The sequence below is a fragment of the Aulostomus chinensis genome, chromosome 16, assembly GCF_037954235.1.
Source record: "Aulostomus chinensis isolate RoL2024-O1b breed Wild chromosome 16, RoL_Achi_v1.0, whole genome shotgun sequence".
NCBI lineage: Eukaryota > Metazoa > Chordata > Actinopteri > Syngnathiformes > Aulostomidae > Aulostomus > Aulostomus chinensis.
The window spans coordinates 9,632,398-9,659,719 of record NC_141335.1 but is presented as its reverse complement, the minus strand read 5'-3'; the positions used below and the strand labels follow the sequence as shown (position 1 = coordinate 9,659,719).

The 27,322-nt window shown below is 41.2% G+C and overlaps 2 protein-coding genes and 1 long non-coding RNA gene across 4 annotated transcripts in view; 2 read left to right on the top strand and 1 right to left on the bottom strand.

The window, feature by feature from the left end:
• LOC147247411 (SH3 and PX domain-containing protein 2A-like) overlaps positions 1–13,839 on the top strand; it is a 53,386-nt gene extending 39,547 nt beyond the window's left edge. Inside the window, exons 8-14 of one of the 2 annotated variants that reach the window (XM_086179532.1) lie at positions 2,313–2,426; positions 4,989–5,072; positions 9,413–9,530; positions 9,611–9,939; positions 10,075–10,124; positions 10,349–10,468; positions 10,920–13,839. In XM_086179532.1, coding sequence (XP_086035658.1) covers positions 2,313–2,426; positions 4,989–5,072; positions 9,413–9,530; positions 9,611–9,939; positions 10,075–10,124; positions 10,349–10,468; positions 10,920–12,839 — 2,735 coding nt within the window. In that variant the 3' untranslated portion in view covers positions 12,840–13,839. The remainder of the gene's footprint in view (positions 1–2,312; positions 2,427–4,988; positions 5,073–9,412; positions 9,531–9,610; positions 9,940–10,074; positions 10,125–10,348; positions 10,469–10,919) is intronic. The other variant, XM_086179533.1, reaches the window with a different exon arrangement.
• A 742-nt stretch (positions 13,840–14,581) lies between these two features.
• On the top strand, positions 14,582–25,389 carry LOC147247410 (uncharacterized). The gene is made up of 7 exons (XR_015109311.1): positions 14,582–14,966; positions 15,059–15,092; positions 17,009–17,141; positions 21,150–21,251; positions 21,405–21,493; positions 22,898–23,020; positions 23,338–25,389. It is a non-coding gene; the product is annotated as an uncharacterized LOC147247410 (long non-coding RNA).
• Positions 19,585–27,322, bottom strand: part of LOC147247409 (E3 ubiquitin-protein ligase NEURL1-like) — a 31,939-nt gene continuing 24,201 nt past the window's right edge. Inside the window, exons 5-6 of the mRNA XM_086179534.1 lie at positions 24,160–24,339; positions 19,585–23,533 (exon numbers count right to left, since the gene is read on the bottom strand). Coding sequence (XP_086035660.1) covers positions 23,289–23,533; positions 24,160–24,339 — 425 coding nt within the window. The 3' untranslated portion in view covers positions 19,585–23,288. The remainder of the gene's footprint in view (positions 23,534–24,159; positions 24,340–27,322) is intronic.

The window sequence follows — 27,322 nt, the reverse complement described above, 5'->3', positions numbered from 1 at the left end:
TAGAGTGGTCAATTTCAACTAAACCTACATTTCTTTCTTTTTTTTTTTTAACAGTGGTGGAAGTAGGAAAAAAGGTTGCAAACACAACATACGTCTTTTTTTTTTTTTGAGTTGATGATGTGAACATGTTCTGAAAGTTATTAAAGCGGCAACATTTTGATCCATCTGGAATCATGTTCCGATCATCCTTCCGAGTCAAAGTCCAATATTCACTCTCTTGTAGCTCTGTTTTCTGTCTCCATCGACTCCTGAGGGAAATGTTTGGCTCCTCAGCTGCTAAAAGCTCTACTATGTTCACCAGCGTGTTACTAACTGTGTCTCTTTGCCTCGTAGGGCTGAGCAGGTAGTGTACACTGAGTTTTTAGCTTTCTTTGAAAACAACACTATGAAAGCACTGAGAGTGACCAAAACAAAAATCTTTGTGCAGAACTTCCTGTAATGTTTCAGAAAGCTGAATAATTCCATGTAGATTGAGCAACACCTCTGATATTAATTGAATACTACTGATTAAAGCTGCTTTGTTAATGTTCATAATGTGCACCCGCTGCTTGTCATTTGACATTTTTCACAAGTTTTCAGTGCCATTATTTATTATTGCAAAATATGGTGGGAAGTAGCTTGTTTAAAATTAGGACATCAGTGTAATTAATGTCAAATTAAAGTCAACACTGCTTAAATCACCATTATTCCTACACAAGCCCTTCCACAAGTATAGAAGTCTACTGGTTCTTAATTCTGTACACACACACACACACACACACACACACACACACACACACACACACACACACACACCATTTTGTTTTTTTGGTTGCAGCCCCGTCTGATTTATTGACTCAGGGTTTTTGTTTGAGCCACAGCTCTTAAGCAAAGACGGAGCCCATTACATGGCGTATTACATCCTTGAGCCTCAGCCAGCTTGGTGCTCAGAGCCAAACATTAACAGCAGAGGCATTCTCCAAGCTGGATCCGCCCTAACTCTATGCAAAATAGCTCTACTGTACAGCTGATGAGTTGTGTAGCCTAGCAAGGTAAGGTTATATTCTCCGTTATTGCCCTGACCGAGTCATTCATTTAATCTAATCAGGAGGAAATCTCTAAACTGTCTAGGTATTTACCTATTTTACCAATTTTATTCATATTTGCAATAAAGTTTAACATTGTCAGTATTTCTAAAACTCTCATAGCCATACTTAGTGTATGAAACTGTGTGATACCAAAACCTGAGGGCATCCTTGCAGAAACTAATAAATTGAGGGGGGGAGATATAATGATCCGATTCATTAGGTGTATTGCCATTAACAGAACGTGTTTTCCCTTCAGAGTGAATCATTCAACATCAATGAGAAAACCCTCCTCCACCGGAGTTATGAATGTCCTAGTCATTTCTGTAGTAGCATGTTCTGCATCTCTCTTTTTCTTTTTCCACCAAATCAGTGATTCCCAAAGGTTTGGGCCCCCTAATGGGCTGTAAAGGTGCTGCAAGCAGGCTGTTACAAAACATTTTACTCCCAAAATTACCATTGAATACTTGTGATTACATACATAATTTTAATGAGCTGGATAAAGCATTTAAGTGTGATTTTCTTGTATTTATTATTTAAAGTTTGTCATGTGAATATGGATGATTATCTTTTTTGCAGTCTAGCACTGTACCTGTAGAAGTGCTCTGTTGGCCAACTGTAGCAAAGTACGTGTTGGGAGGTGTGAGTGACTGCTTGGGTGGGCTACAGATTTTTTAGATTCAGAACTAGGAATGAATGGTTGCACTAAATTGATATTTACTTGTTTCTTATTCCATTTTTCTTCTCCTGTTTCTCATATTCCATCTTGATTGTTTCGGTTATATGCGACTAAATTGCCTCCATTTCTTGAGGAGAATGTCTACTGGATGTTTGGGTCAGGTGTGAAGGCGTGATGGAACTCTCCTGTCCTTTTTATGGCTTCTCCAGACAGCTGTCAGCCATATTGTATTCCTGTTACCACAGCAAATAACCTTCGTTCCACATATAGGATGGATTTTGTGCCAGCATTTCCACTTTTACATCTGACAGTGTGTCAAAAGTGTGGTTGGACTTTTGATCAAAGCACAGCTGAGGCTACTGTCATCGAGTGATTGACAGATGAATAAAATCAAAACCGTTGTAAGGTTGCAGGTGAATATTCTGGGTGGTGATAGCAATATTCCCACTGAAATCGTCACTGAGCTGGATGGAACACACATTTAACAAGCATTAGCTGAGCAACAGCCAGGTGGCGTCAGATTCCTGTTGGCAGTTCAGTTAATGTTTTTTCCTTGTGTTCCTTCACAGGTTGGTGGTTTGTCAGCACGGCGGAGGAGCAGGGGTGGGTCCCTGCTACCTATCTGAACTCCCACAGTGGTACACGGGATGACTTGGAACTGGGCGCCTCAAAAGCCGGGGAAGGTAAGTCATGGCAACCCCTCCTGGCCACCCACATGAGCGTGCACAAACACGCTTCATACCCACACACAGTTACCACCTCGGCCCTAAACGCTTTGATATGTGACAACATGGAGCAAGCTCGCCCTGCTCCACCACCGCCGGCTAACGGCTAATGCCGGGCTGCTGTCTGCTTGCCATCATAAGCAGGCTTAAACAGAGTGCAGATTCAGTCGTTGGGAAATAGTAAGGAAGCCTTCCAGGAGAGGCCAGACCACAAGCGAGTGCTGAGGTGCAGTGTAGTGATGCTCTGCACAATAAATGCACTGTACACTACAGATGCAATAAAATATTAAGTGATATGACCTCCGCGGGGTGAGCACATGAAAGAGACATGTGTTTCCATTAGCAGTGAGGAATTAACATTTATCAAAATAAGCTCTGGTATTAATTATGCTACCTCGTGGCTGTTTAGCGTCGTAGGATGATGATAAGATACAGTAAAATAGATGAGTGTTGATTTAAAAATTTTGTAAAAGTAAACTAGTGTCATAGTATGTTCTCAAAGCTTGATAAGAAACATACCAGCAGAGTTTATAAGTCCAAGGATTTGATCATCTTGATCTCAGATACAGTTATCATCTAAGAGGAGTCACGGACTCTGATTTTGATAATTTTGACAGAAAGTGAAGCAACTGCATTGACTGTGGGAATGCTATGCAGGATCATGTTAATGCAGTGGTTCCCTAAAGTCTTAAAGTTTTTAAGTCCTGCACCATCTGAAAAATTAACCACCTTCTAAATACCCCCACCAGTGGCTAGGCTAGCATCGCTAACAATCATGGTGGCTCTGATGGTTTTGACTCTCAGAACTCTGCCTTCAGCTGATGTTGTGCACCATTGCTGCTCCTGTGGGTGTGGGGTGAGATTGATTCAACCATTTATCCATATTTGAGCAAGTTAGGCAACCTATTAAGGGCGTAAATGCCCGACTCATTAAGAAATGGATTCAGGCCGACTGGGAGTGAAACCCTAGAGGACCCTGGGGTGATGGATCAGGGTTAGAGCCACTCAGAGGAAGAGAGGGAGCAGGTCTTCGCAGAGATGAGTGAGGAAAAAACAGAAATCACTAGCTTTTTCTTGATGGACATTTTTTTTGAAAGAATATTACAATTGTTTTTTTTTTTGTTTTGTTTTGTTTTTTTTTTGCTGTCCACGTCAGACCTAACTGTGCGTACCCCTGGGTGTACACGTACCTCAGTTTGGGAATCATAGTCTTAGAGAAAACAGGACACGGGAGGCATGGAAATAATTGAGTTGGATAATACGCTTCCAAACAAACATTAAGCTTTTCCAACACTCAGGCCAAAACATCTTTTGCTGTACAATTGGTTTATTCTGTAACAATGGGAGCCAGGGTCCCTTTGGTGTTGTATATCTCATGACTCAAGGATGGAGAGGGAACACATAAGGCTGAACACTGTTACAATAAAACAGTATGTTTGAGGTTTTCAAATATATACTGTATATATCTATCAGCAGTAGATTTCATCATGTATGCATACCACAAACACGGTCACACATACCTAAATCTACATCTCTCCTATCTACTCCATCAGGCGGCGTCTGGGAGGACAATCTGTCATTGTAATTAGTGTTTATATGTCCAGCCAGTCATGGGAATGCCATGGAACTCGTAAAACATCTCTTTGTCAAACCAAATGTTGTTAGAAGTCACCGAAAAAGCACATATATTTATGTCAAAAAGCCAAATAGGAGTGATGTTGAAAGATCAGATAGCTCATCATGTTTTTTTTGTTTTGTTTTGTTTGTTTTTTAACATGTCATCTTGTTTTGGTTGTAGTTAGTGCTAAAATTAACCATATTGCTTCAAGAAACAGTGAGTAAATGTGTATACTTACCCCCCCCCCCCAAAAAAAACCGACAACTTTAAAATGCTTAGATTTTTGTAAGTGTTGTGTGATGTTTCTTTCTTTTCAATATAAATCCTTACTATTAATCATTTCAGTTATTAATTATGAACAGTCTTTCAGTCAGGGATGAAAAGCACAAGATCATTCATAGGACTGTTCCTTTTATCATTTTGGCATGTGACACAAGATCTGTCATTTGGCAGGAAGAACTTCAATAACTCCAAGTGTTTTATCTCCCAAATGCGTAGAAAGATATAGGCCTTCTGAGGCGAACACTGCGCTCTCAGCTGCTGGAGTCATTGAAAGATATTCCTCTAGCAGCAATGTGTGTCCCAGATGCTCTGACATGACAGGATGGGGAAACCATGCTAACAACATCCTAATTAAAAGCCACAGAGAAGATGTCTTGGTTTAACACTTCCTCTGTAACCTTCCCTCTTCCATCGATCCGTCTCTCCATCCACTCATCCCTCACTGTCCACTCTGTTTTTATGTTTTGTGGTCTTGTCTTCCATGTAAGCCAATAATAAGGGGAACATTTGGGCCAGGATCCATGTCATTTTATGTGCTACGTGTTTAACATTTGTGCTTGCACTTGCACATGTTTCCCATGTTTGTTTATTGTTGTCTGGTCACCATGTGTGTCTGTCAGTTACTAAGCGACATAAGGCCCATCTGAAGAGGCTGGACCGGAGATGGACGTTGGGGGGTGTCATCAGCAGGCAGCAGAGCCGAGGTGAACAGATGCTGCACCACCACCACCGTCCTTCCCTCCTTTCCTCCTTCCCTCCCTCCCTCCTCTGTTGTTCTCCTTACCCTGCCTTCCTTATTGTCCCTTATCACATAGCTAGTCGTCCTTCTGCAGATGCACACAATTGTTCAGCCTTGCATCCCATGTTGTCTTTATGAGCCACAACCCATCACGACTAACCACTAACTGATGCACTTATGAAATGAGCCTTCACACAAACATCTAAATGCCTTGTTTCCATATATGGATGTTTAGGGTCCAGATATCTCTCCATGTACTTGAAAATCCTTTTATTTCCTATGGAAACCTCCATCATCTCTGATTTGTTTGTGATGCTCCTCTTTTGGTTTATGTCCAGTCAAATATTGGCCAGAGTTCTGATAGATCGTGCTAGCTAAAACATGCTAACAGGGTACCATCTATCCATCCATCCATTTTCTACTGCTTATCCTGTTAAGGGTTGCAGAGGGGTTGGAGTCTATGCCAGCTGACTTAGGGAGAGAGGCGGGGTTCACCCTGGACAGGCACAAGGAGAACATGCAAACTCCACGCAGAAAGATCCTGTGCTTGGCCGGGGCTCGATCCCAGAACCTCCTTGCTGTGAGGCGACAGTCCTAACCACTGCACGACCGTGCCGCCTGCTAACAGGATACAATAAGCAAAAATAAAACACTTTTGCTCTCTCTGCAGTAATCTAGGAAGTATTCCAAGTCGATACTTCACCCGTCTAGGGGTCAAAAAACCAAACATGAACCTCTCGCTACATGCTGATTAGCAAATGTTTCTATCACCATCTGGAGGCCTAATCCGCATACGAAAGACATTGAAATATGGAAATGAGGTGTAAAAATAATAGCAGCACCCAACTGCAAAATTACAAAAACACAAATAATGGGTGTGACAGACTTAATTGTAGGACTCCTGAATTTCTTCACAGAGCATTTAAGTGCTAAAAGCAGCTTTTGACTCAGTGAAAAGTTAGGGGTAGTGAAGAGAACTCCTAGAGACCAAAACCTAAAGAGTCCTAACATGGCTGCTTCCAGCAATCCACTTTGTGATCCTGTCAACATTAAAAAAAAACATTCAATAGTACTGAGCTTTTCAAATAGGTACCACATCATTTGCAAACAGTTACATGTTACTCCAGCTCCAAATGTTGCTTTAAATATCTTCTTCCTTTCATCCAAAAGCTGAACAAGAGGAAAAAGCTGTTCTAGTGTTACTCGGGTGTGCCATCTCATCACCCATGGTTAGAATCTGGATCAGGATTAAAAGGCTGCTTCTATGTACTTAAACAAATATAATTAGCCTCACTTAAAGTCTGCTTGACTAGTCAGTTTATTACTCTTGGTTTTATGTCTCATCATCATCTTTCTACAGTTTTTCTGAGATGAAATCCCTCACAGAACCCCGCCCCTATCAGCCAATCACGCTGGGCTTATTAAGCAAATTTGTTCCTGAAATATGACATCAGCAGCAGCAACAGGGTCACTCCAGCTTCTTTCTCTTAACTTTAGATCTCTCCCAATTCCTTACTAAAAGTTTCTCTCAGCAGCTGTGTGAAAAAGTTTTAAGAGGAAACTCTTAGCAAGGAGTGTCATTTAGAGGAACTCTTTAGTGGTGAGATCAAATATTTAGTGAGTATGGGCTCTGGAAGGCAAAGGTGAAATCAGCAACTTTATATAGACCAATTATTGATGCTAAGCTTAAATTATCTTACTAAATTGCTCCGTGTAAGTGTTTTCATAATAATTAAACACCGTGCCAAAGCCAATCTTCTCAGAATCACTGGGAAAAAAAACAAAAAAGAAAACTCGACCCGCTCATCAAAAAGCAGTTGCATAATACAGACAGTGGAATGACTTACGCTGCATTTTACGGCTATATTTTGCTCTTTTTTTACGAGGAACATGTTTCTAATGAATATGTGTTCTAGCAACATGTGGCAGAAGCGTTTATCCTGCTGGGGCGCATATAGCAACTAATGCTGACAAATAAACAAAGAACGGTATTAATCTCTTGCTAAGCTAGCATGGAAATCAAACACAAACTTGCACATGTTCTTCTTACCAAGGCCAAGGTTTTTTGTTTTTTTTCACAGGAGATGCATTTGGATAGCTGACAGGCGAGTGAGGATAGGCTATTGAGTTCAGCCCAAACTTTGTGCTTGGCAGCGGTTTCTCAATCTGAATGCTGCTCTCTAGAGTGGGGAGAGAGAGAGTTAGAGAGAAGAGTTAGAGAGAGAGAGAGAGAGAGAGATGTTTCCACCCTAGGACTCAAATCCTGCTTTGTGTTAAAAAAAAGCATTTTGCTGACTCCACCAGAATAATTTATAACACTGATGCAGGCGATGCATGTTGTGGTTAACATAACATCTGATTCAGAGTTTCCCTTTTATGCACGGGTGGATATTGTTTGAGAGCGCTTGGTGAGAGGAAAAACGTTCACCCAGCTCACACACACACACACACACACACACACACACACATGCACACACACACACACACGCACACAAAAAAGGCCGGAAGAACCTGGAGAGAGGAAAATAAAGTGTACAGAAATACCCTTTTAACCGTGGAACTGGCCTTAGTTTTGTAAGTGAGGGAAATTAATAACCCACATCCAACACCACCTTGGAAAAGGGTGGGGGGAAAAGGAAAATGGAATTATTGGTAACCAGACTTTATACCACCTGGGAGCTTGGTGTCCCTTGTGAACACACCTCTTGTCCCTGTGCTGTCTGTGTTTAGACAGGAATTGCCATAATGACAGGAAATTATGTCTTTGCTATGCCCGCTGGCCTTGTGGGAATGCATAAATCAGCATGAAGCCTCTGCTCGCTATTATGTGCAGAGTTAGGAGATGCTCGCTGTCACAAGGCCAAGGACACAGTTTGGAAACTAGTTCACCCCAGGTGCAGAAGTCAGTCCCCTTTGAATAGCAGCAATTTACTGAAGCTATGTTAAAATTGGTGGATATTATAGTACATTTCATTATACTTGGAGGATTTGTACGTCTTATTTGTGCTGTGAATCATAGTCTATAACCCCATACTTTTTGACGTATTGCCCATGATACTGATGCTAACGCTGCGAGTGATTTTGTGCCTCTATTTACATTTATTTTGTTTAACTTAGTTTATTTGTACAGGGATAATGGACATTAATCAATGGTTCACTTGCCAGTTGCCAATATGTCAGTTTAGCTTTGTAGCTAATTTTCAACTGTAGTTCCTTGGCAAAGCATTGACAGCCGGACTTGAATGTTTAAAACGATCTAAATTGCACTGTATAATATGATGACATAGTCAGTGGTGGATAAAGTGCACAACTCTGTTACTTGAATCATAGTGTATTTCCTGTTCAAATATTACTCCAATCAAAGAGAATGTAGTTGAGACAAAAGTACAATATTTGTCTTTGAAATGTCATGGCTGGAAAGTCGTGAGACCCCCCCCCCCTTCCAAAAAAAACAAAAACAAAGCCAAATACTCAAAAAAAGTCCCCACACCTAAAGAATGTACTTAATTACTGTACATCAATAAATGTACTTTGTTACTGCCCAGAAGGAACATATAACATATAACTGGTACAGGTGCAAAATAAGCAGAAATTATGACACGGATGACTCAAACGTCTGGAAGCTTAACTGCACAAACTCACTACAGTTAGAGTATCAGTCAGGACTACTTTTGTCCCAAAAAAAAAGGGTTAAAAAAACTGCAAATTGTAGAATCTTGAGTTGGCATTTGAGTAATTGGAATGGCTTTGTCTCGGGGGATTTAGTCTCTTGCTGTGAACATATCAAACACATGATGTTAACAGAAATATAAAGCAATATAAAGTTGTGTGTGTGTGTATGTATGAAGAATACGTATAACTGAAGATTAAGAAGCCTTAAATGCTATATATCAGTGATAATGCACTTATGGAAAACAGAGGAAAATACCAGGAGTGGGCAGAGCAATGTTCTCAAAACAACTATTTCCATGTGAAAATTATGTCAGAAATGACATCTACAATAATGAAAGGAGGAACTGAGGAGAAGGGGGATGTTTTAGAACGATTACACTTGCTGTATTAAAGACGCACCTCTGCTCCATTATGACATATATTTGACACCAATGTACAGTATCACAACAATAAAGTAATGCAGAGGTTTATTTCTGCAATATAATGCAGATCATTTTATTTTCCGTCTTATGTGATTTCCTCAGAATGATCGTCAAGAGGAAATATTTTTAGAATATACATCTCAAGTTTTCTTTATGTATGTTTTTACAGCCCTCCTTATTTGAATTTTGTTGTCTTTTCCTGCTCTGGCAGAAGAGAAGTACATCACGGTGCAGCCGTACACCAGCCAGGGCAAGGATGAAATAGAGTTTGAGAAAGGAGTCATTGTGGATGTGATTCAGAAGAACCTGGAGGGCTGGTGGTTCATCAGGTAAGCTCACACGCTCACACTCTCAGGGAAGACATGCTTGACTGTGTTCATGACAGGGAGCTCACTCAACTTACCTGCAGGTACCAAGACAAGGAGGGCTGGGCTCCGGCCTCCTACCTGAAGAAGGTGAAGGATGATTTCTCTCCCCGAAAGAAGCCGGCGACGGGCCCAGTGGAGATCATCGGCAACATCATGGAGATCAGCAACTTGCTCAACAAGAAAGCTCAGAGCGAGAAAGACGTTCAGACTGAAGGAGTGTCAGAGAGCCCCCAGGTGGCCAGGAAGGAGATCAGCCTGCCAATCCCCTGCTCTGACTCCAGTCCCGTTAACGCCTCCCACAACGGAAAAGGCAAAGCCGAACCTGCTTCACCAGCTGTTGCCCGTATCGCCCCTCATCGGGTTGAAATAGGTCAGTTGTGTTACTCTGAATGGTTCAATTTATTCGATTAACTTGTGGAGTAATATTTATTTAGAAAATTTCTATTTACTTGTTAGTTATGAATAAGTGCAATATCTTTTATGGGTTATTGTTATTGTTTCATAGGTTCCCCAGTTCTAAGGCAGAAACCTCCTCCTCGGAGAGATGCAACCCTGGTAGGATGTTGACTTATTTGTTATTCATCCATCAAATTGTATTGTCAATTATTTGTGTTTTGCAAGGATGTGTGTACAGGTGTGAAGAAAAGGTAGCTTGCTGCCAGAAAAAAAACCTATAAATCTGAGCGATATATTGTACATTTTCTTCAATTAATAGCATTTAATAGTATTTTTTTTTTACTTCAATAAAGCTTCTATACCTCAAATTTCATTCTACATAGGGGTTTCAGTTGCCCTCCCCACCAGAGCCCCCTACAGTTGAAGCGGAGTATTACACCATTGCAGATTTCCAGTCTTGTATATCTGATGGAATCAGTTTCAATGGAGGTCAGAAAGCAGAGGTAAGCTATTTTTTAAGTTAAACTAAAGATGTAACCATTTTAATTGAAGACTATAATCTGGGATTTTTATCTTGGAGTTGGATTGTTTGAGTTTTTTAATGAACATGGATAAGAATAAAAAAGATTTTGTCTTACTTGAATATACTTAAATGCTGCAGTACTTCTTATCATACTTTATTTTAGCCAGGCCAAATCCTACATAAGTTTGGTATATATTCCTCTTTTGAGCAGTTATAGCCTTACTATTGAGATTTGAAATACCTGAAGACAAAATTTACTTTTCTATTATATGTAGATCATAATCTCTTGAACCTTTCTATCCAAAAACCACAACTCCCAGCTTTACCTCTTTTTGTTTACAGCCAGTCTTGCCCGCTCCAGTATGGCAGCAACAGGCTAAAACTGGCCTCTGTATAATGACTGACCTCACTTTGATCTTTGAATGTTGTAGGTCATTGAGAAGAACTCTGGTGGTTGGTGGTATGTCCAGATAGGCGAGAGGGAGGGCTGGGCTCCTTGCTCCTACATCGATAAACGTAAAAAGCCCAATCTGAATCGTAGAACAAGCACTCTGTGCCGGCCAAAAGTTCCACCCCCGGCTCCACCAGTCAAAAAACAAGATTCTGTGGAGACTGCACCTCCAAGCAGCCCTGGGTCCGAGGCTCCAGAGTCCCCTGTCTCTCCAGGGAGGCCTGTGTATGAGGAGCCAGAGTATGATGTTCCTGCCATAGGTGATCTTGATATGGAGTCTGAGTTTGAATTTCTCAGGGGTGAAGCTTCTTTGGTGGATGGAAAGAATGAGGACACTTCCTCAGAGAAGGGATCCCACCTCTCCTCAAAGCCTTCCCCAGCATCATCTCTCCACAGTGCCTCTTTCAGGATGGGTGAGTCATTTGAAGATGGCCACGAGGCTGAGGCAGATGCAGAGGAAGAGTGTATCTATGAGAATGATGGCTTCCGACCCTTCAGGGAGACTCCAGAGAGGCAGTGCAGCAGGGACTCAAACAGCTCCTCCAAGACAGAAACCGTCAAGATTGTAAACATAATCCCAAAATCAGGTGGATGGAGATCTGCAGGTAACAAGCTCAAGATTGACTTGAATGGGAGCCTACTTTCAGCCAAAACTGAGGAGATGTCCAGTCCTAAATCTGCCTCCAGTGAGTCCACCCCAGATCTGTCCAGACCTAAGAAAGACCAAGATGAAAGCAAAGTATTTCCTGCCACCAAGTCCTCCTCAAAACTAAAACCAGTGGTAAGGCCAAAGCCACAGCTGGCCAAGGCTTCCAGTGCCGAGAAGATGGACATCAGTACCTTGAGGAGACAGTTGAGGCCCACAGGTCAGCTGAAGAATGGCAGTAAGACCAAAGGTGAAGACTCTGAGACGGCCTCTGTCATCTCCTCAGAGGACTCCTTCTCTTCTCAGAGTACATCATCAGATTTCTCCTCCATCTATTCCAAAGGTAGTCGGGGAGACTCTGACCTGGAAAGCTGTGTCTTGTATCGTACCACAGACCCCTACGAGAAAGTCCAAGAATCTGAGCTCAGCTTCCCTGCCGGAGTGGAGGTGGAGGTGCTGGAGAAGCAGGAGAGTGGCTGGTGGTATATTCGTTGGGATGATGCAGAGGGTTGGGCCCCGACTTACTACTTGGAGCCTGTCAGACAACAAGATGACATGGCTGGGTCAGAATCTGATGGCACTCCCACCAAACCTGGGAGCCTCAGCAAATCCAACAGCCTGGAGAAGAATGAACAGAGGGTGCAGGCAATGAACAACATCAACCAAAACCTGAAGAAGGTCACACCACCCATCCCCTCCAAGCCTCCCGGTGGTTTCACGAAACCCACAGGCTTGTTTGGATCACGCAAGCAGAATAGCACCAAACAGCAGCAGATTGTCAGGCCTCAGTCAGTCTTTATTTCAGCCCCCATCAGGGATGGCCCCCCTGTTGGCTCTCTCAGGAGAAACGAATCCCTCAACTCCACCGACCACCCTCGTGCCAGCCCCACAGTGCGACGCAATGCCTCCTTTGGCACGGTGCCTCGCAGCCTGGCACCAAACAACATAGCACTACCAAGCAGGAACAGGTCCGGTACTGGTAGCGCTGAATCTCTCGGCCTTAGCTCCCAGAAGAACGCCGTCCCTGTATCAACCGTGAAACCCAAACCCCACATCATCCACAACAACCTCAGAGAGGTGTATGTCTCCATAGCGGATTACCATGGTGACGAAGAGACCATGGGTTTTCCTGAGGGGACAAGTCTGGAGGTTCTTGATAGAAACCCCAATGGCTGGTGGTACTGCAAGGTTTTGGACAATGGCAGACCAAGGAAAGGGTGGGTTCCTTCAAATTACCTCGAGAAAAAGCACTAGCACTCATGTGTGGAGCTGGCAAAACTCTGAACATGTGTGTAAAGACTACTTACAGAGACACATTTATTTTGTTAAAACAGGCTTAACCCTAATAAGTAAATCTTACCTGGTACCTTTGCCAAAATGAGCAGCGAAATCAGAAATGACATGAATAATAAAAAGAGTCTGCCTGATTTAATATTAAGAACAATGTATTAGGACGACAAAGCCAAAGAGAACACCAGAAAGAGGAAGGATTTGTTGCTCTTTTTTAGTGATAACCTTTAACTTGAAATATGTCATTTTTGTGTGCCCACACCTTTTTTGTATGTTTATCATGTAATTTTGTACAACCTTTTTAAGCATGTAAAGCTTACTGCATGTTTTAAATGATTCATTATACTGACGATGCCTTGAGCTGTTAAATTTTTTTTTATTCATTTTCCTTAAAGAAAATCCCAATTGTTGCCAAAGCTGCTTTGTGTTTGTCTCAACTTGGTGCTGTCTGTTTGCATGTTTTTTATAACTCTTTATACTGTATGTCACCTTTTAAGTGAAATATTTTATCCTTTTAATTGTGTAATACTGAAACAATTTGTGAGCATCTCTGATTTTCACAATATTTTATTTCCTTAAATATTAAATTAATCCCCTGATGATTTCCCTGAAATATAAAACCTTTATTCTTATTATTTCAAGGGTGATTATCCTAAGTAAAATATCCCTAACTTCAGCCAAAATTATATTTATTCATTACTTATAAATCCTATTATTTCTTATGTTAATAGTATTTTAATTTACTGGTAGAGATCTTTTTCACAACCACTTATAATTTCTAAGACCCGACTGCTCTAATAATCCATCAAAAATTTTTAACATTCAAAATTTCTGCTGGGCAGTAAATTTGACTCTTAACTGCAGTTGTAGCGGGATGCTCACTTTTGTTTTATGTTAACTGTGTGACCAACGATGATAACTGAAGTGCCAAAAGAATGACCTAAATAAATGCACTTTTGAACAATCCTAAGTAGTTTTTTTCAGTAAGTTATTATTTGCACACAATTTCTGTCATAGCGGCAGCATTTTTAAGGATACATAATTCCTTAAAATGGTGCATCTTCCAAAAAGTACTTTGCCTTTCAAGCACTCACAAATGAGTGTCTTGAGCTCACAAAAACTGTTTTTTTTCCCCTCCTGTATCACCGCTTTGTGACCCCAAATGCGGCAAACGCCAGCAACATATATATTTAGCTTAAAGCTACTGGTGACTGACAGCTAACAGTTACAGCAACAAAAACAACAGCAAAACTGGTAAAAAAAACAAAAAAAACAAAAAAAACCAAACCCAAACATGTATATACTAACTCTCAAGGGCATTCTGTGGTATAATTACATCTTCTTATCCAGCCACTTGCTGAGCAATCCACTCATACTTGGAGCACCAGACAACCAACCAACTGGGCATTAAGATGAACCAACAAGTGTCTGTCCAGCTTCTTTATTCTTGGAAGAGCTTGACGTGTAAGTGTTATTTTCTAGCTTCAATAAAAGTCTTTGTGGATTACTGAGAATACCGCTGGATAGGGAACACATGGGTTATAATGGTTGATGCATTTTAGAGTTTGTAAACTGATGTTTTTGGGTAGTTTTGCCATTGTAGCTGTTGTTAGCCATCAATCCCGGTTAGCTTCGAGCTAAACATATGTGGCCGGCTTTTTCTTCATTCTGGAGTCTCAAAGAAGTACTACAGGATGGAAAAAGCTTACTGGTGAACTGGAGACATATTTTTGAACACTCCAAGGCAGCAATTCTCAGACTGGAGGTACTGGAGCTGTCCCTAGTGGTACTTGGCGGGACCCTAGAAATAATTTTTTGAAAAAGGAACAAGTGAAAAAAAAATTAAAAACAAACAGTTACATCAAACAGTTACTAGTTTTTAATGAAAATACGTAGACCCTGCCTTTCTTGAATTCTTTCGTGTCAGACCTCACACGGTCGCGTTCATTGACGTCGCGCATGCGCAGCCATAGCGTCCACGGCACCTGCTCCTGCCCCTGCTAGCAACAGACATGCGAGAGGGAAAGCAGCTACGATCGAAAGAATCTCTGGTTCTGAATCAGTTAGACTGAAGAAGAGCCCAAATTGGTGGTAAGTGGAAAAGTTCTCAGCAGTGATTACATGAACCCAACACTCAGACGACGGCTTTTAACACGCTTCTTCTTCGCTGCTCCCCTCCGTAGAAGCTCCGGTGACAGTGCTTTCCTGTGACTGACGGTAAGATACATTCTAGTAGCATATTATTGTGAAACGTCACGGTCGCGTGGTAACCATGTGCGCGTTACGCGACTCTACTTTTAACTTTGGTCCTAAGGGTCGTAATGTACTTTCAGTGTTTTTTTTGGTTTTGTTTTGTTTTTCTGAGGTGGTACTTTTTTTCAAAAAGTTTGACGATATCACGACATAGTACTTTTAAAACGTCACACCAGAGGACATTGGTTTCTCCTCTGCACACTATTCATATTTTTGAAGTTAGAAGGTGTCTGAACATATTTATTTCTTTATGTCATAGTAATGAGTTATTTCATTTTCCCTATTATATTTTTTCCTTATTTGTTAAAACCTGAATTGACTGTAGGTAAAGTTTTTAGTTTAAACCCCTAAATTTTAAAACCAGGAGAATTCAAGACAAACTAGACGATGGACATTCACATTGGTGCACCTTTAGGGTGAAATTCAATTCAGTGGAAACCAGAATTAGCGTATTAGCATAGTGCTTTTAAATTGTCTGCAGATTTTGCAGCGAAATAATGTGGTTTGTGATGAAAAATATGATGACACTCTTTGACAGGCTGTAATCCCTGGTATGTTGATCCTGTCAGTTTTGTTGGATTAAAAGATTTCTGTGCTAGAACACTGAAAAAGAGTTAACATCTTGTGTGAGTTCGACCAGCTGAATGCTGTTACGCACATAAATTCGATTACACTTGGTTTCTTGATGTCCCCCTTCATTTCAAACCAAACGCGCTGAGCCAGATTGTGTCCACTTTGATCGGTGTCCTCTGGAAATGCAGGAAAACCTGCACATGTGACTTTGGTTTCGAGGGCTTTTGTTCTGTGGTCGCTGCTTGATTTGGCATCAACTGACAAAGCAAAAATTGATGTTTAGTCAGTAATATTGTTGGATTCAGCTACAATCTGTGAAACACCGCAACACATGCATTTCCCTAGTGTCAGATGCTGCATGTTGATGATTTAATGTTTTTATGAATGAATTATAATAGATTTGCAGTGCAGACGATTACAATGTGGAATGTATGTCCATCTCAGTGGCCTCATCCTTGTATTTCTAAGCTCGTTGTTTGTTTGTGCTAAACAATAAATGATTGAATTAAAATGGAGGTGAATTAAAGGCTTTCAACCCATTAATGACCGAAGACTATATTTTAGTCGGCGGTTGTACTGCTCCAAAATGCTGGTTTCTTACAGACCTTCTACCTGTTTGAACTTAGGTGTAAATCTAATTATGCAAAACACATTTTACATTATATTAATAAATATTCAAACGAATGTAAATGTGTACAAGTTAACTAAAAGGCTAATTTTCAGTCAGTCCCTTAATATAATGATAATATTTCATCAATTTGCCATAATATTGTTTTTAACAAGACAATACAAGAATTCAAAAATTTTGGAGCAGTAGAAAATGTTTGCCAATAAGCAATAAAACTTGAGGTACTTTCACAGTTGTCGCTGCACACATCCGACAGGTACTTATCTATGTATTTCAAATGTTGGTGTGCTTTGGTTGAATTGGTTTTGAAGTTTTCTTCTGATTTGTATGAAGGAAAGTCGAGAAAATCCCCAAAGGAACTTCAAATGCGCTGTTGCCGACAGAAATAGTATAATAATAAGAGTAGTGTTGGTAGGAGGAGTATATCAAGTACAAGTAGCACCACCTTTTTAAAATTCTGAACATGTTTCATAGCATTTTGGAGTAAAAGGTCTTGATCTGCTGTGAAAAATCATGAATATGAAGTAACGTCCTCCCTGTCACAATAATTTCATATGAGATTATTGAATGAGAGATTGATTGAAAGTCTCATTTTATGACGTCCCAGAATCAATTGTGACCTTTGCCTGTATTTCACACTGCTGAAGTGTTAGTGATTCAAGGTTTGTCCCTGCTATAGATTTGGTGTCTGGGCTTTTTCTGACCACTGGAGGGCAGCAGAAGTCAGTCTCTCATTGCAGCGGTCCTCACTCCTACATCACCAAGAAGATGGAGGAGACATCACACAAAAGACATTTTGACTGATGAAAAAGGTTGTACTTTTAATGTCATTATTTTCAGTTGGTCCATTGACACTGCAAATCTGACATGGAGCACCAGAAGCTTAAATCCTCTACTTCAACAGAAGAAGAAGAAATTCTTAAAACTCCCACTGTCGGATGTCTAGTTGAAATTCAAAATCAATACTGTTGTACATTTTTTGAATTTCAATATGATACCGTAACAGACTCTGTGTGTGTGTGTGTGTGTATGTGTATGTGTGTGAGTGAGTGTTTGACCAAACAGCTCTCTGGAGGAGATTTTGTATACAATTCCCCGCTGAAGGATGACTGATATCACAGCACGTCACCCCAACACAGCTCAAACAATCCTGCCGAGCCCTTAAGCCTTCAGAAGGCCAACAGCCAGGTTCACAGAGAGGTCTAAATGGAAAGTCTGTGTGTACACAGACACCACTGAGATATACTGTATTCATGTCACTTTCGCTGAGTATTTCATTCTCACCTCTGAGGACACTTGGCCATGAACGGTAGCCGCTGCTGCCTGTTTCATGTCGGCAAGTCACGAGCTGTATTTGTGCGGCGTGAAACAGAGCTGCATTACAGCCAGGCTTGCAGGGCAGTAAATAACAAATGATGTTCAGTGTGGCCAGGTCTACATACCACAGCTCTAAACAGTTTATCTGTGAGTTATAGCTGTTTACTAAAAGCCCTTGCCTTTGTTATTCATATAGTATATGGCCTGGTGTTACACCAGTATCCTCCAGTGGAGAGTGATTGTGAGATACGGCCGCACTTTTGTTCTCTGTCTGTTGCTCAATTTGAATGTTCTCGCTTAAGAGGTTAATACATCATTAAACATTTGTTTAATTAATGATTTGTGAAAATTTAATGGCAGCACTAATGCTCTCTCCTGACCCATCTCCGCAAGACTGACTACAGTGTCCTGCAGTGATTAAAATATAATAAGAAATAGAAATGGTCGGGTCAAAGTTGGCTGGAGAGCTGTGTCTGAGTTTGAAGATATGAGACATAATTACAGGGACAACACAAAAACTGAGTTGAGGGTCCAGACTTGAATGTTTTGCAAAGTTAGAAAATTTGGAAACCAACTTATGTAGGTTTTTTTTTTTTTGTTTTGTTTTGTTTTGTAAATGTGTACTGAGTAATAAGCCCATAGATAGGACAAGGCGAATGGGTGGATGGATGGATGATTTTCCAATTTTTTGTTTGGCATTTCGGGAATAAGAAGTTGAGAATGAAGTCTAAATGTCGAGTAAATTCAAAATACTACTTTTAGAATGATGTCCATGTTAAAGTTGAGCACAAAGGAATAAGCTTTTGTCAAGGCCGGATTAACCATTAGGGCAACTGGGCAGTTGCCCAGGGGCCCTAGATCCTTAGAGGGCCCGCCGCAATCGGTGCAAAAGCAAAAAAAATATTAGTCTCACTATGCTTTAAGTCTGACAGCTGCCGCTGTAGCTTTTGTCAGCGCAAGTCCAAGTTGAGGGGCAGAGCCTCCTCATTGGTCGTCAGCCCGCCATGGGTGTAATTGTTGATACCGCGGTGTTGGTTGGGTTTGGGGGTTGGGGGGGGGGGGGGGGGGACTAACAGGTTGTTGCCCAGGGGCACTGTGGAGTGTTAATCCGGCCCTGGCTTTTGTCATGCTGCTGGTGTGTAACAGCAATTCAGAAAATGGGTGCTTCACTTGACTTCATTCTCAACATTTGGTCTTTACTCTTGAAAACCTTTGCCCTAATAGCAGTGCTGCACGGATGCTGTACTTTATTACACCAACACAGAAGTTAGCGTCACCTTGGACGTCCTCACCCAAAAGTCAGTGGAACGCTACATTGGATTTTTGATCATTGCCAATAATAAGTTAGGTAGCCCCCCCCCCCCCCCAAAGGTTTTTGAGAATTACATGTTTTGTTGATAATGATCTTTGCAAGTGAACACCACTTGCATATTTGAAGCGTAGATACAAATATTGGAAGTACAAAGCCACCTCCTGCTATGGATGAACCATGCAGCAGGGCAGCTTGCTAACCCCTGCGCTCTGTATTTGCAGCTCCAAATCAATAGAGGGCAGCACATTACTGGAAAACATTGCGGCATCCACATTTATTGTAATAAATAAAGAAACGCGATCTTCCTTCACTTGAAGGTGAAACTCTCAATTTTAAAGTTTACATTTCAACACTCAGCTACGATAAGATGATAAGATTTGGGTATTGACTGAAAGGTCGCTAATCAGCCAATGACATTTAATTTTCTCCGTAACAGATTTCCCTGCAAATGCCTCACTATTACTGGATACAGCAATGTTGAAAAAGACAGTTAGTTAGTTAGTTAGGTGCAGCACTCTGGTGCAAACTTGCACTCGAGAGACTTTTACTAAACAAAGCAGTATAAAAGGTAAGAGGGGCATCGGCTACGGTTCAGGCGCTTATTAAAGACAAATGCCGGGTCCAGGAATCAGATTTTTATTCTCCAAATAAAAGAACTTGCTCGTTTTGTTTGGATAACAAGTGTTTTGGTCACATTTGAAAAATTCAATTTCAAACAAAATTATGACCATATGGGAATTATTCACACCACTTCATTACAACACAAAATCAAGATTAAGCACAAGAAGGATAAAAATTAATTTCATCAACTAACAGCTAATTAGGTAACCAATATCAGCATTTTTGGACCATATTTTAGTGTATGGCAATAAAGCTGAAGTGTGATATTTTGGGAAGTATTCAAACTTCTTTTCTGGCAGAGAGCGAGTTGACCTAAAGGAAACAAGCAGCTGATTAGCTAAGCTTAGCATAATAGATGGAAGCAGGTGGAAACTGCTAACTTGGCTCTTTTTTGTTGTTGTTTTTAAGTGTAAGCAAATGTGCTTACTAGCAGCTCATCTAACTCTCTGACAGAAGGTGAATACTTTATTTCCCAAAATGTCACAATATTTCCTTAAGTGAAATGCACTTGACACAAACGGTCTAAAAGGAATTAAGTTTTCTATTATATTTAACTAGGCAACAATAAAATAGACAGTATTCTTATTTTCTGGACATGATGGCCATACAATAATAATTCTATATAGTGACACTGACAAAATAAATAAACATAATGTACAGTTATATTTCAGTTATGTATACAATTTTTTTTTTCAACAAAAAAATTACAAGGTTGTACATCTGCTAGGTCATATTTGGTCGAAGAGGAGAGAAAAAAAAATCAAACCAGGTAGAAATGTAAAAGATCAGCATCTCTCTCAAAATAAAAATTCCAGTCCTATGCAATTTAGAGGGATACTGTGTTATTCAACCTGAATTGGCAGGTTGTGTGGTTACACTGTGCTTTTTCTTGTCACAATTCCGAACAAGAGTGACTGAAATATTGATCTAATTTCACCAGACTCTCTCTCTCTCTCGCTCGCTGTCTTTTTTTAAACAAAGGCACGCAGCATTGAAAAGTAGTTGTTTCTGAAATGTTGCACAACTGCTTATTTTCCTTCCAGGGTGGTGAGTTACAACATAAAAAAAACCCCATCAGCGCTTACTTCCTTACTAAATACTGAGTGATGTTTTAGCGAGGCCAAAATAAACACAACACCTGTAAATAACTCCGGGTTTTTTCCCCCTTCACAATTCAAGGTGGTAAATAATGGATGAGATTAGTCGAGTGAAGATGTCCTTGGAGTTTTCTTTTACCGACGGAGCAGCACTCAGCAGATGCAAATGAATTTTTACTGAAGTCCCACAATAACAATGACATCTTTAACTGCATGTGTGAATATTTTTCTGTTTAAAGACTAAAACAAAACCAAAAAAAACGCTGATAGTAAATGTCAATTTTAAGGTTTAATGTGGAAGAAAGGGAAGTGTGTAACCTGAAGTGAACAAAGCCATCTGTAACTGATTGAGTTTCATGGGTTCCTTGTAACGATGCAGAGGTTGATTTGTCATCCTTATGTGCTCTTTCAGGATTTTAAAAATACTCCCCTGCCCACAAATGTTTATTTGGATGACTTTTGTCCAATTACAGTATCCACCAAGGCTTATGAAGCAGCCAGAGATGGCAGGGACGGCTGCCAAGGACGACATGCGAGCCATGCAACTTCCACTTTTTTCAGGCCGTCATACCGAGGTCTGATACATCCGCCTTGCCCCAATGAGCAAACACTTTCTTTGCACTCAACGTTGTGCAGACACACAGCTTAAGGTGCCTCTTCCTCCTCAATATACAACATCCGCTCTCCATCTCCTCTGTCGCTCCCTCTTTCTTGATTTACATCCACAGCTGCCGCAAGCGTTGACCATCTATGGTGACAGAGCTCCCACATTTTTAACCTTCGCACAAGCTCATCCTGCCTGAAGCTCACAGAACAGGTAGTGAGATATTTGACAAAAACACCTTATTTGTTTGAAAGTTGCTGTGAAGATGTTTTCTCCCTTAAGATTTGGGGGTTCTCATTTATTACTGCAGGGGGGAGCATTCTCTACGCTTTCACAAATGGATTATTTCAGACAGGTTTTTCTCTGAGCATCTCACCACTGGCTTTTGAATTGATCATCACTCTAAAACAATGCCATTTGACCCAATACTGTGGTAAAAAGCAGAGGAGGAGCAGCTGGTGAAACCACATATTCATTCCCTCTGCTTTATCCTCAGCTATGGACAATTAGACTTTTTTCTACGGCTATCAGTGAGCATGTGCAGCAGTGGTTTGCACTGTTACCTCACACCAAGGAGAACTTACGCGTGTTCTCCCAGGTTCAGTAATACTCTTGTCTTCCACTGCACATACTCACACCTATGCATGTTTTCTTTAAGCTCAGTTAAAAGGTGACTGTCATAGCAAGTATACAAGTTTTTGTTTTGTCTTTCTTCTGGTGCGTCAAGTTGTGGTTACCCGTTTTGTATATCTTCTATTCCGGGAATTTTTTTCAAACTCAGTGCTGACTGAAAGATGTTTCAGTGCTGCTTCAGTGCAGAGGGATGGATTAATTTGGATGAACAATAAGGAGGCATTTCATTTTTTTTTTTTTTTTTTTATGTTTGAAAATGGGTCTTGCTTCACTTCAGCTGTTTTGGGAGAAAAACTGCAACACCTTTCCCTGTGAAAATCCAGGAGCCCTATTTAGGCAATCTATGGTGGCGCTATGTGTTTTCTGGTGTCCAGAAATATCAATACGCCATGGTTGCGTTGGACCAGGCCTCATCAACATATTTGAACCTGACGGCACAGACGGAGTACTAGTTCATTCGCTAGTTAAAGGGCAAGAGTGCTTGATTTTAAAACACCTTGTGTGCCAGCTTTCAACTAAAAATGACACTTGCACCCAGAAGTGTTTGGTGAACCACAACACTTTACCTGACCTTCTAGCAGCATGAGGGTGTGTAGGTAATGGCTGAATTTTCTTTTTTATTTGGACTGTCCCTTTAAGTCTCCTTCAGGTGCTCTGGCTTCCTCCCATAGAGCAAAATCATACAGTTTACATTGTAAGAGTCTTTTTCACGGCACATTTTAAAATTGTCAAAGCAGATTAACAACATGAACCTGATCGGTGTCGGTGAGCCGGACCCAGAGCTCTGATATTGTGCATGCTCACTCACTGATATGGCTTACTGGGACAAGTAATGGAATGGAGCCACAGTTTAATGTTAGTGTTTGTGCTTTTCCTGCTGTGACAATGAGAGGAGACTGTTGGGAGACTCGAGGTGGGAATAGTCTCGATATGTCATCCCTGTGACTGACTGCTGACCCGTCTCCGTGTCTCACCCAATGTCAGCTGGGATTGGCTCCAACTCCCCATGACCCTCTACAGGATATAGCTGAGTAATGAAGGAACATCTAGCTAGCAGCCAGCTGAGGAGGCAACTCTTGCTATGGATGCACAAATCACTGGACAATGGTAGGTCAAGGTGGGATATGTTTGGTCCACTATGCTGTTACTGCACTCACACACACACATACACACACACATACACTGACACACACAATTTAACGATGATCCTCATTGCTGTCTGCTTTCCCAGCATTGCGCATTCGACCTAACATAGATCAAATGTTGGAGTGCTGTTGTAGAGTACCTGAGCCAGATTGCACACACAAGCAGGGCTTTCAAAGTCTTAGATGGCTTTGACAACCTCCTGACCTGAACTTGAGGACGTTGTCAAGCCCTATGTGCTGCGGTAGGTCTTGATGATGTCTTTGATTGTCCTCCTGCAGATGGGGCAGCAAGCGTTGGCCATTTTCTTGAGTTTGAGGCCACATGCGTAGCAGAGGCACATATGTCCACAGGCGTAGAGGACTGTGTCCACAACATTCTCGTAGCAAATGGTGCACTCGTCGCTCCACGAGTCTGACCAGGATTGAAAGGTAGGGGACTCCGGGTGACTGGAGAACGGAGAGCTGGGCGTTGTACCTGGGGAGAAGAGAGAAAATGACATGGAAGAAAACAGAAGCATAAAATGCCTTCAGCCAGTTCAGGCAAACGACTGTAATATTTTTGCTGTCAACCCCCTTCCCACTGTATTGCTCTTTCAAATTTATGGAAGAATAATTGTGTTTACGCAGCTATTCTCTCTCTGTGTCAGTTTTCTTGTCACACTGTCTGCAGCTTGGGACGGTGAGGATGTCGGAGATCACTGCTTCACATCACCACCATAAATATTTGCTTTATGTGCTAACAACACGTATGTTGTGGTTCTGTTTATCAGTGTTTGTGTACTGGTGGCTGTTGAATTGCTCTCTTGCCTTCTTTGCTGTCGTAATCATAAAAGGAAATCATGACTATTAAGATGGCAAACACACGGCATGACCTGAATAGTGTCATTAACTGCTGGAGAATAAAGAAAAAATATTGTGCACAGTGCATGCAAATGAAACGAGATGAGATGCATGTCATCATCATTATCAGATTGCTCCCTTCTCTGAAGGAATCTGGAGCGTTGTCATTAGAAAAGCTGATCGTTCGGAAAGCCCAAGGAGAAAAGAATAAACTGAAAAACTAAGGCAAAAACAAAGTGAAAAGAGTAAGTACAGACAAACCTGTGGAGGAAGAAAAGATATTCTGATAGTTGAAATTGAGGCTTGAATTGAGGTTGATATTAAAAGGGATGTTGAGGTTGGGCTCGGAGTTCCCACTGCAAAGCATTGTGGGAGTGTTGGGTGTGCAGGAAGGTGAGCTGGGGGCTGATGGGCCTCTGGGATCTGGGTGTGGAGATGAGCCTGAGAATAGAAAAGAGACATCCAGGTTACACGGAAGAGTTCCTGAGTGCCAACATGCAGGTCCACAGAAGAAGCTGAGTGTCCGGTTCCATTTGTTTGTCAGCAGGATTACGTTAAAAACGTGACGGCCGAAACTGATCACACTTGATGGAGGGATGTAGTTGGGGTTGAAGAAGGTCCCATTTAATTCAGGGGCAAATCTGTTCCAAAACATTGAAAATTTCTTTTTTTTTTTTTTTTAAACAATGAGCTTGGCTGATGTGTGATGAAGACAGAGGTAAGCGCTTCTCTTCTACTGTAGTTTATGAAAGTAACTTCAATGTTGAAAAGATCTCTTCTATCTTCAGATATCAGAAGCAAATATTTACATCATTCATGCACTCATGCTGTGAAGCTAGTCAGAGCTGTTAATTTGCAAATGAAGGAGATGAACGTCTTGTTGCATCAGTCTGACACTTTTTCTTTCTCTCTCTCACTCACACACACACACACACACACACACACACACACTGTATTATCACTAAGATGATGACTTGTGAATCCGCAGTGTGTGTCTGTGTGTGTGGGCGTGCGTGTGAGTGAGTCAAGTGTAGTCTCATCAGAGACGGCGAGGAACCCACACTCCTCCACCTCCTTCATGAGCCCATCACCCCTCTGGGTATCATAACCATAACCAGTATCTCAGGCAGCTCATCGCTCCTCACAGACGAGAATACGGACCCCTAATGCCGCAGACGAATTCCGATCTAGTTTTGCCTGGCAGCTATAAGCCATTGTTGATTTTAAATTGACCATGGCAGAAATATTGCTACAGTTGCTGGTTACTTGGCACCGCCATCATTGTATGTATCCCACAATTTAAAAAGCTTTCTGCATTGACAGTATGAGAGGAGAGAAACTTGCTAAAGATATTTATGTGGTCTGTCACTCACACAAAAAAATGTATACAGTTTGTTCCATCCTCCCCCCCTTGGGAGACTCCAAAAAGAAAAAAGGCTCGGCCAACACAAACAAATCAGATTTTTTTTTTTTTTGACATGCAAGTTAAGTCAACACAAAAGAAATGTATACACATACAGAAGCCTTTTATACAAACTTCATTAAAGCAAAATTGATAACCTTCATGTCTATCATGTCTATTAATGTAGCTTTCATCAAGGGTACCTTTCATCTTCTCTCATATTGATGTTCCTGCTGGTCGCGTGAGCAGAAATGGCTCGAGCTGTACAGGAGGTACACTTGTTGCTTTCACTGCTTGGTTGTGAAATATAAACGTATTTATTGTTTCTGTCTGAAAGAGTCGACCTCACCAAACAGTTGATATATCTAAAAACATATTTGTTTTGTTTGTAGCCATCAAATGAATAGAAAAGTCACTGAAGTTCGATTTGCTCCCTCCCTTGAAAAGGGAAAAAAAAAGCTGTTTCATGTCGCTTTATTTCAAGAAAAAAAAAAAGCTGCCTGCTACACCTGGAAATGACACTGATGACAGCTGAGGGAGCAAATCAAAACATAAAATTGAAGATAAAAACACAATGACATGAAAGATGCGGAAATGCTCCCTCGAGTCGCTCCTAGTTGGGCTCAAGGTGACAATTCTCGATGGTTTTGTCACAAAACAACTAAACAGCACACAAATTTAGTATTTGTGATTAAAAATATGAACAAATACACCATAGAGGGACACTTGTTATGCGGAATAACATGACTGGGCGATGAATGACTCATATCAAGTTATAAAATCTTGATAACGCAGAGAAAGTGACCGTGTGAGGGCTCCCATCTGTTTCACTTCACAGGCTCGACAACACCAAGTCATGACTAACTGTCACTTGCCTCAGTGGCTAGATGTTTCCATGGCAACTCAATGGGGCAAGTTACAGCCCCCCCCCCCCCCCCCCCACACACACACACACACACAGCTGGAGTGTCTCAAGGAACATTCACACCTCAGAGATTCAGGAAAGGAAGTGGGATGTGAAGAAGAAAATACAGGAGGCAAACAGAAAGTGGAACTAGAGGAGCAGTGTTCAGGGGCCCGTGGGTGGAAAACCAGCATGTCAAACCCCCCCATGCAATTACATTTTAATAATGCATAGTGGGCATCATAAAGGGCTATAATGGGTCCCCTACTGATAAATAATGCTAGCTGCTGGGAGCCCACGCAAGACAGAAATAACCTCCTTAACTCCGGCCCGACTGACTGACTTCATGAAAAAGCATAGAGAGAAGAGGTAATCTAGAAATAATGTCACATTCAGAGGAGTGTTTCACCTCTTATCATGGATTTAATATGAAAGAAGCCTTTCATGCTGGGTCTGGATCCTTATCAACAGTGGAGGAAGATTCAAGGAATCCGAATCTGCAGTGACTGTAAACAAATGAAAAGTACATGCGCTTGTTCTCACAGCTCTGCAGTGTTTCAGTCACGCAGTCCAATTCTAGCTGCTTTTTTTTCGCTTTTGGGTGAGAAGAAAAATACAAAATTAAAAACAAGTAAGCCATGCTAAATATTTCAAACTAAACTTGAATTGACCCACAATGTGGAAGATTATGCAACTCTTCAATGTGGGAGGTAGAACTGAACATGGTAACATTGACTTTCCCTCAGAAATGTTCATCTTAAATCCCAAAACATTAAACAATAAAAATTAAAAAAAAAAAAAAAAAAAAAACGACCTGAGGGCAGATTCACTGAAAGACAGAACTCAGCGGGGAACCAAGAAGTTTTGGTTCCTCCACGTTATCAACTTGACTGTGTGATCATACGTGGTATGCGGTAGGATTAGCGTGCTTTCAAAGTAAGGCAACACGAGCTAAATACCAGCTCATGAACTGATTAGCTTTAATATGTTCTTTATCTGTTCACTTGGATTCAGTTTGCCCTGAATTGTATGTGCAGGCAGGAAGAAACTGAGGTATTGCAGACTTCTGCTGACGTTGCGGTTTTGTTGTGTAAAATCAACTGGAATTAAAGGGCGTT